This window comes from Triticum dicoccoides, chromosome 7A, assembly GCF_002162155.2.
Source record: "Triticum dicoccoides isolate Atlit2015 ecotype Zavitan chromosome 7A, WEW_v2.0, whole genome shotgun sequence".
Lineage (NCBI taxonomy): Eukaryota > Viridiplantae > Streptophyta > Magnoliopsida > Poales > Poaceae > Triticum > Triticum dicoccoides.
In genome coordinates, this window is record NC_041392.1 from 629,888,081 (window position 1) to 629,897,111 (window position 9,031).

A 9,031-nucleotide genomic window follows, 5' to 3' on the forward strand; every position below is an offset into this window, starting at 1 on the left:
TGTCTACTGCTTTGTTTCGTACACACATTATCTTTTGCCCTCTGACTTTTGCCAAAGTCATTGATAATACACTATTGTGGACCTCTCCTGTTCATTCGGCTTTCGCGGCGGCGCTATCCCCCTTTCCTGTAGCCAAGGCAAGTTCCTTTCCCTGCCTCCTTTGTCTCCCGATTAATTTCCTTCTGTTGGTTTGCTCCATGGTATGAGATTAATCTAAACGCATCGGCTGTTTTTCAATCTAAGGCCTCGAAGCTTTTCCCCGCGCCATGGCACCACGCGCACGGAAGGAGCTGTTTTCCACCAGCGCAAGGAGCAGCGACCAGGGTCTTCGTTCAACGACGTCGTCGGCTGGCAATGTGAGCCGTTTTCTTTGGTCGGATCTGCTACATGTGTGTTCTAAATTTGATATGGATCTTAGCATATTGTTCAATATTTTGGCTACGATAGTTGTGGTCGAACAATCGTACGACCGCCCTCCATATAACTTATTAAGTACACGGTTGAAACCAGCACACCAGTCTTTTGTTGTAGCAAATGGTCTTTAGGCAATTTATTTGCTGGATTCTTGAGCTTACTGTGATATGGCCATGTACTTTGCCTTGCTGCTAACAATCAGAATATGGTTATTGGACAGACATAACTATGTGGTGATATTTGCTTACAACATATGCTGCCAGAAATGGTCTTATTCCAATTAGTTAGTTTGAGATTTTGTATGCTCTGCGTCAAACTAATGGAATTTATCTCTCCAATCATCTTAGAAAAAATAGGCGATATTGCCGATTCTCCATGCTCAAATGATTATGTCATTAGACCTACACAACAAGTAGCTAATTATTATAAGGTTATAATTGGTTCGTGCCGATGAAATCAAACTACATAATAAATTCACGCTCATGTTTATTAGTTCCAGATTCCAATAGGTTTTAAAAAATTGTCCATGCATTTTTAAAAAAAATTCATGTGCTCCAACAAAAATTGTGATGTGTTTGCTTCATACTTCATTGAATTTTTTTGTAAAATGCTCGTGGGGATAAATAATGGCTCACTGTTAATCGGTGTCAGAATTTCGAATAAAAAAACATACTTCTTATAAGTCGTGTGCTTTTAGTAAAGTGTTCACGTATTTTATAAATATTCATTGGCGTTTACAGGAACTATGATCATAAATATGTTCTTGTGATTTCACAAAAGAGTTCTAGCCATGTTAACTTATCTAGAAAATACAAACGTATGGAAGGACCGACGAAACAAAAGGCGGAATCAGACAAACTGATCAGATGTAACTTCTACCGCCACAACAAATAATAGCTTATTATCCTAGGTACAAGATATCTGCTTGCAAGAAATAGAAAAACACATATTAGTTTAGCATAGCCCCGGCCTTACCTGGTCCCTGGCCCATTAACAGCCTAATCGGCCGCTGGCATGCATAAGTCGAGGCCTCCAAAACGAAGAAACCACGCGGAACAGCTCGTCTCTCCCCGAATCCTATCGCTGCTTTCCTACTTCCTCCGACGCACAGGTGCGCCGCCGCCCCTCTTCCTCCCTCCCTCTCTTCTGCGCTGCCGACCCTCTCCAGCTATTCCGTGCCCCCGGACCATCTCCCTCGATCTCGCGCGCCGCTAGCCCATCTCCCTCTTTCTTGCGTTCTAGCTAGCTCTCCCTCGATCCATTTTCTAACCCCCTCGCTCGATCTTCAGGTTAGAAGGGGAAACAGTTGCAGGGTCTACGTGCTACCCCGGCGCGGCGGCAGAGCGAAGCACGGCCATCTCTCTTGAAGGTACAAACCCGTCTTCTTCTCCCCTTGTATATCTTTTTGTTCCAACTGTTGTTGTGTGCTACATCTTTTTGTTTAATTTGCTGTTGTCCAGCACATCTTTGCAATATGTGATAATGCGTAATAATTTTGGTAGCATGCATCAACTGTAGATGGTCAAGAAGATGAACTGTGTGCTGTCAAATGTGTTAACTATGTGCACTTTGTTGAAAACTGTATATCGTGTAGATGTACAAATATATTCAATGCATTCATTCCTCTATCTTTCGTTATCTATTTTCTCCCTGCCCCAGTAGACAGCGTATGGACGGCATGGGCGTTGGGGATGTTTGCGAGAAGGGATCTCCAGGCTTGGCATCGTCAAGCACAACACCCTCTGAACCAAAGGTAACAAACTGAACCTCTGGTATAACTAATTGTTCCCATGCCCTGTCATGCTGACCGTCTTATTAATTCATTGGTACGCCTAAATATGCCTAGGAACCTCTGCTTAACTACTGTTTCTTGGTGAATTAGAAACCCTGTCTGGCAGTAGGTGGTCAACTGTGCAGCGACTTTAGTCTTGCCTGTCATTTGGGGAAAAACTCGCTGTCATGTTTTATGACCAAGCAATTTAATCAACTATATATGATATACCTGCTCCGTTTTCATGTTTGTTCAATTCCATATCACTGCCTTTCAAAGGAAGAAAGGCCTTCTTGTCATATTTGAGCCTATGTGTGTGAGCTATGTTCAGAGAAGCTGCTCAAGGAATTGTCTAATTATTCTTATGTTATAAGAATTGGCTACTCAAAAATGCTATTCATTTTTTAAAGACAGAAGCTGTAATTTATGTAGTAGAAACATGTTAGTGGGATATGTGCGAAGGAAGTAGTTTCCAGATATACTTTGTTTAGCTTGATGTTTTTATGTAATATATGTTGGCCGCATCTATTGCCTGCTAACGCCACTCCCTTGCAGTGTTCATGATTGTTGTAAAACAACATGTCTTAATGAGACTAAAGTTATTAACCGATGTATTCTGTTTCTAATTGATTGGTTCATACTGATCGATAGGCAAACAAATTTAGTTTCACCAACAGAACTTAATACTTATTTTTCCCTGATTTATAACTCAATGCAATATATTGTGAGATTATCCCTTTGTTAAGCAAATATTATATCCTTTTATTTCCTTTGCAGGAAGATGGCCATGTAATACTGATTCCCCATTCCCACATCTTCGCCCTCATGCTGCAAGCTCTGAAGTTGCCGCCTGCGAATTACCATCATAAGACATATCCGGGTAACAACTCTCGTGTTACGGTTACTTTTAATTCATCATTACAGTTGATCGATGGTTTGCGTGTTCGAACGTCGATATCTGGTGTGATCTCAAACAACTATGATGAAGCAGAAGACAGTGCTGCTATCGCAGCCATTAGGTTTATGGAGAATGCATGTGGCAAGGAAATCAGGGACTATCACTACACCCACGTAGAAAGGCTGGAAAATCAAGTCACACTCCTGGAGCGGTACCTGGATGAAGCAAAAAAGAGAATCAAGAAGGTACGCAAAGGATGGTTCTATGCTGTCAGATACATGAGCTCGTATTCTACTCAGATACAAAATACGACAGCTGCTCGTCGCCTAAGAGGGCAGGACAGCACCAAAGGGGCGATGAAAACAGCACTCGCAAGCACAAGAAAGTTGGCAAAAAGACTACGTTGTATTGGCCTGAAATCGGAGCAGTGCCTAGAGACTACAGATAGTATCTGGTGAGCTCTGTTCGGCACATCGTACCCAGTATGTTTATGAACCATTGCCTTTGTAATGGAAAGTACCACCTGGTATCATGTAGCTCTTCTCACTTTGTTTTGAGCAAGGCACAGAGATTATGCTTCTATGAACTAGCTTGTTGGCAGACTGCCCTTCCTTACTATAAATTATGCTTCTATGAACCAGCTTGGTATCAGACTACCGTCCCATGTTGTAAATTATGTATTATGTATTATGAACGAGCTAAAGCAATGGTCGTGGTAATTTTTCTCTCATCTATTTTATTCATTGTTTCCTTGTTTTCTCATGTTATATATGTTCTGTGCTCCTCATTGTTTCATGTATTTATTGACAAATGGCCTTCGGGCAATTTATTTGTTATATATTATAACTTACAGTAATAAGACTGTGTAATTTGCCTTGGTAATAACTGTTCAATATTGTGAAAGATAGACAAAAAGCAGAGTTTCTGTATGGAGAGGAAGAAGCTAGAAGTAGAGGGTTACATGGGCCTGGGCCTTACACGGCTCTGGACTACAGCCTATACATGTGTACACAGGGTGCTCCCTTAACACCCCCCCTCAAACTCAAGGTGGGTCAGTAGCATCTGATACACCGAGTTTGCAAATGTGAAACCTATGCTGATCTCTAGTTTGAGCCTTTGTGAAGAAATCTGCAACTTGAAGCTCTGATGGGACATACTGGAGATTAATAGTTGATTGTTGGCAATGAGATCGAGTGAAGGAGGCATCCACACCAATGTGTTTGGTCAGCTCATGCCTCACTGGATCATTAGCAATCTGAATGGCAGCAGTATTGTCGCAAAGAAGAGTTGTGGGTGTAGGGCATGGAACACCAAGATCAGCCAATAGCCAACGAAGCCACACAATCTTAGATGTCGTAGTAGAAAGTGCCCGAAGCTCTGCCTCAGCGCTAGAGCGTGACACTGCAGTTTGCTTCTTGGATTTCCATGCAATAAGAGACGTCCCAAGAAATATGCAATAGCCAGTGACAGAGCGACGATCGACTGGGTCACTTGCCCAAGTGGAGTCGAAATAAGCATGAAGCTGCAGCTGACTCGAATGAGCATAGAACAAGCGGCGGGATGCAGTCCCCCTTAAATATCGAAGCACTCGAAGTAGATGGCCATAATGAACTGAGGTAGGAACACTGACAAATTTACTGAGAATATGGATTGCATGAGCAATGTCAGGCCTTGTCACTATAAGATACACCAGACTGCCTACAATGTGACGGTACCGAGAGGGATCCTCAAGAGGAGTGCCATCAGTAGGACGCAACTGCAGATGAATCTCCATGGGTGTCACAGCAGTGCGTGAGTCGGTAATACCCGAGCGAGAAATCAAATCTTGAGTATACTTTTGTTGGGAGATATAGTAACCATCATCTATGTGCTCGATCTCAATTCCTAGAAAATAATTGAGAGGCCCCAAATCTGACATCTTGAATTGCTCACTCAACTTCTTTTTAACAAAAGCAATATACCCAACATCATCTACAGTGATCAACATGTCATCTACATAAAGCAGAAGTAATGTACGACCATGCTTAGATGTATGAATGAAGAGTGCGGGGTCATGCTCACTAGGAGAAAAACCAGCGGCTTGAACCACTGAACTGAACCGCTCAAACCAGGCACGAGGGGCTTGCTTGAGCCCATAAAGAGCCTTTCGAAGGCGACAAACATGACCTGGTGGAACCTCAATACCCAGAGGTGGCTGCATATAAACTTCCTCATGCAGATCGTCATGAAGAAAGGCATTCTTCACATCCATTTGAGAAATCTTCCATGACCTATTCGCAGCCACAGCAATCAAAGTGCGAAAGAAAGTCATATGAGCAACTGGAGCAAAAGTCTCATCATAATCTCTCCCATGGGACTGCTGAAAACCTCTTGCAACTAGTCGGGCCTTATAGCGTTCAACAGAACCATCTGACTTGGTTTTCACCTTGTACACCCATTTGCAAGTGATAGGGACAGACCCAGGAGGTAATGGTAGCAGATCCCATGTACCAGTACACTCTAGGGCTGCAAGCTCATCAGACATCGCCACTTGCCACTCAGGTGACACAACTGCCTCATGGTAAGTGTTAGGCTCATACACTGCCCCTACACAGAAGTCCTCTTTGTATCTGTCAGGAATCTCAAGAGAGGAACGATCACGAAGAGCATACCTTGTTGTCTGGGAGGAATCGCCAGTGCAATGATCAATAGTACTGGCCGGAGGAGAAGAAGACAAGGGAACAGATGACTGTATATCAGATGGAACTCGAGGGCGGCGGCTGTAATGGAAAGGAAGGCTATCTAGAGGTGGAGCTGATGGAAGAAATTTTGGAGTTGGAACTGGCAAAAGGGGAGATGACACATGTGATGAAGGTGGATCTGATGTCAAGACAGATGATGGCTGACCAGAGACAAATTCATCTGAAAAGATTGGTGGAAGAGAAAGAAAGGAGGTAGACTCTAAAGTGGTCGAGGATGATGATCTAGTTGAATCGGAATAGAAGAAGGGTTGATCCTCAACAAAAGTGACATCACGAGAAAAGCGAATGCGGCGAGCAGAAGGATCGTAACAACGGTAACCCTTATGCTCAAGACTGTATCCAAGGAAAACACACATAACAGATTGTGCAGTTAGCTTGGTACGCTCACGAGGCGCTAGAAGAACATAGCAAGTACAGCCGAAAACATGAAGATGGTCATACATGGGAGGAGAACCGAACAAAACCTCACCAGGACACTTTCCCTAAAGACGAGAAGAAGGTTGCACATTTATAAGGTAGACAACAGTTGAGATAGCTTCACCCCAGAAATGAATAGGGACAAATGAAGAAATCAAAAGGGTGCGGGCTGTCTCAATAATATGGCGATGCTTACGCTCAGCAACACCATTCTGAGCATGAGCACCAGGACATGAGAGCTGAGGGAGAGTACCCTCAGAAGAGAGGAACTCACGAAAAGCAGTAGATAGATACTCCCCTCCAGAGTCAGAACGAAAAACACGAATAGCACTAGAGAATTGAGTACGGATCATACGCACAAAAGCCTGGTATATAGAAATCAATTGAGAACGATGCTTCATAAAATATACCCAAGTATATTGGGAGTGATCATCAACAAATATAACATAATGTTTGTGACCACCTTTGGAAACAAAGGGAGAGGGACCCCATACATCAGAGTGCACTAAATTGAAAGGATGACTAGAATGAGTAGTGCTGGAAGAGTATGGAAGTTGTATTTGTTTCCCTAGCTTACAACCTTACAGTGGAAACCAGCACCTATAGGTACACGACCCAAAACACCCTGTTGAACAAGAGTGGATAAACAAGAACCACATAGGTGACCTAAACGATGGTGCCACTGGGCAAAAGAAAACGACAAAGTGGATCTCCTTGTTGATGCAGCAGACGGAATCACGGAAGTGGTGGAAGCTGAAGGAAGGTGTAAGTAGTCAAGAACGTAGAGGGACGAGGATCCTCTATGGCGATGGCCAGTTCCAATGATCCTCTTGCTCTGACGATCCTGCACATAACAAAAAGAGGGATCAAAACCAACAAAATAGTTCATGTCGGTAATTTGACCAACTGACATAAGATTCATGGACAATTGAGAAACAAAAGATACGGAAGAAACAGAAAATTTTTGATGTGGAAAGTGAACCCCGATGAGTGACAGAACAAGGTGTACCATCGGCAGTCTGAACAGAGGCACCATCTTGCGCAGGCTGGCAAGACACAAGCTGTGAGCGATCAAAGGTCACATGAAAAGATGCTCCAGAGTCCAAGACCCAAGGATGTGCAGAAGTAGATGCAGACTGAGTGAGAGCAGACACAGAAGCACTCATTGCAGGCGGCTCGGTGACAGTCGCTGTAGACGGCCTCAAAGACCGAGACTGAGATTTGGTGGCTGCATGACGCTGCAGGTCTCTTCTTGCACGATACTCGTCTAATAGCTCTGGATGAAGCTGGAAGCAATTATCAGGTCGGTGTCCTGTCCTCTTGCAGTGCGAGCAGAAAGCACCTGAAGGTGCAGCCCTAGAAGCACTTGGCCGCTGAGGAAAAGCCAGAACACTGTGTAGAGAAGGTGTTGAAGTGGTAGCAAGGGAACGAAGACGAGTCTCCTCAGTAATCAAGCTAGCAAGTGCCTCTGTCAAGGTAGGAGGAATCGTACGACTAAGCAACTGAGTGCGAATGTTCTCAAAGTCTTGTTTCAGACCCATCACAAACTGAAAGACAAGAGTCCGATGCTCATATTCTTCCTTGGCCACACACGACTTACATCCAACACTACTCTTCGGAACCATGGAACATAGCTGACCAGTAATGCGAGTAAAAGCCCCATAATATTCTTCGATGGACATGTCTTGCTGCTGCTGAGTGCTGTGTAAATTCTGCAACAGTGAAAAATGGAGAGCACCGCTAGGCTGAATGTAACCGCTGCTCAAAATACTTCCACATTTCTTTGGCTGAAGTGTGATGCTCAAGACTCATTCTGAGTGAGGGATGAACACCCAGAACTAAAGCGCCCATGACACGATGTTCTGATACCATGTTCAATATTGTGAAAGATAGACAAAAAGCAGAGTTTCTGTATGGAGAGGAAGAAGCTAGAAGTAGAGGGTTACATGGGCCTGGGCCTTACACGGCTCTGGACTACAGCCTATACATGTGTACACAGGGTGTTCCCTTAACAATAACAATCAGAATTTGGTTACTGGATACACATAACTGTATGTTGGGAATATGTTAATTGTGGTTTCTATGATTGTATGCTGACCTGCTTTTACTCGCCTCCTCAAGATCGATTAGTTGGAAAAATTTAAATCCGGGGCGAGTTTTCAAATATCAAATTCATGCTGTGGAGACATTTCTCTTACCGGCATCTACTAATTTCTATTACTCGTTTTTTATAGCATCTGATATTGACTTGGGTAGCCAGACAACTAAACTAGCAAGTAAAAAGCAGTTTTTTAGGCAGTACAATTAGAGGCAGTTGAGATACTTATAAAAAATTATATGCAATAAAGAGCAGTTTTCTTTGGGCAATACAATAAGAGGCAGCTACGATACTTACAAAAAAAATGCAGCCAAACCTCACGGGCCCTCACGGGCCGGCCCAGGAGACGCATAAACGCTCCACAAAACCGATCCGGTGCGGGGATCTTATCTTAGAGCATTACTAGTAGAGCCCTCAAACCCTCAAACCCCTAAAAATAACCGTTTTTTTACAGTTTTCGCCGAAAAAACGCCGTAGGCTAGAACCTCTAAACCCTCAAACCCGTAAAAAAATTTAGAGGTCCAACCCTTAAACGACTTTGCAATCTGTAGAAGTAGGGGTTGAGGGGAAAATCTCCCCCCAACCCGCACTCCTCCTCGTCGCAGTCCTCCTTGCTCGCGCGGGAGCCAACCGCTCGTCCGCTCCCGCCGCCTCCCGCTGCCTCCCGCCCCGCCGGCCATGGAAGGCCCCGC

At 43.9% G+C, this 9,031-nt stretch overlaps 1 protein-coding gene across 3 annotated transcripts; it reads left to right on the plus strand.

Moving 5' to 3' along the window:
* The first annotated feature begins 1,431 nt into the window (after positions 1-1,431).
* Positions 1,432-3,813, plus strand: LOC119331687. Of its 3 annotated transcripts, none has more exons than XM_037604850.1 (5): positions 1,432-1,525; positions 1,704-1,783; positions 2,074-2,167; positions 2,963-3,065; positions 3,177-3,813. In XM_037604850.1, the coding sequence occupies exons 3-5, from the start codon at positions 2,084-2,086 to the stop codon at positions 3,539-3,541; spliced, it is 552 nt and encodes a 183-aa protein (XP_037460747.1). In that variant the 5' UTR covers positions 1,432-1,525; positions 1,704-1,783; positions 2,074-2,083; the 3' UTR covers positions 3,542-3,813. The 3 variants fall into 3 exon arrangements, with proteins under 3 accessions (XP_037460747.1, XP_037460746.1, XP_037460748.1); XM_037604849.1 differs by having other exon boundaries at positions 2,077-2,167; XM_037604851.1 differs by having other exon boundaries at positions 2,077-2,167; positions 3,198-3,813.
* The last annotated feature ends 5,218 nt before the right edge of the window (positions 3,814-9,031 follow it).

Bases quoted from the DNA above. Each gene is read 5' to 3' on its own strand.
- LOC119331687 (XM_037604850.1), top strand. From the start codon at position 2,084: ATGGACGGCATGGGCGTTGGGGATGTTTGCGAGAAGGGATCTCCAGGC. The intron at 2,168-2,962 runs GTAACAAACTGA...TTTCCTTTGCAG, and splicing joins CAACACCCTCTGAACCAAAG to GAAGATGGCCATGTAATACT. The intron at 3,066-3,176 runs GTAACAACTCTC...ATGATGAAGCAG, and splicing joins CCATCATAAGACATATCCGG to AAGACAGTGCTGCTATCGCA.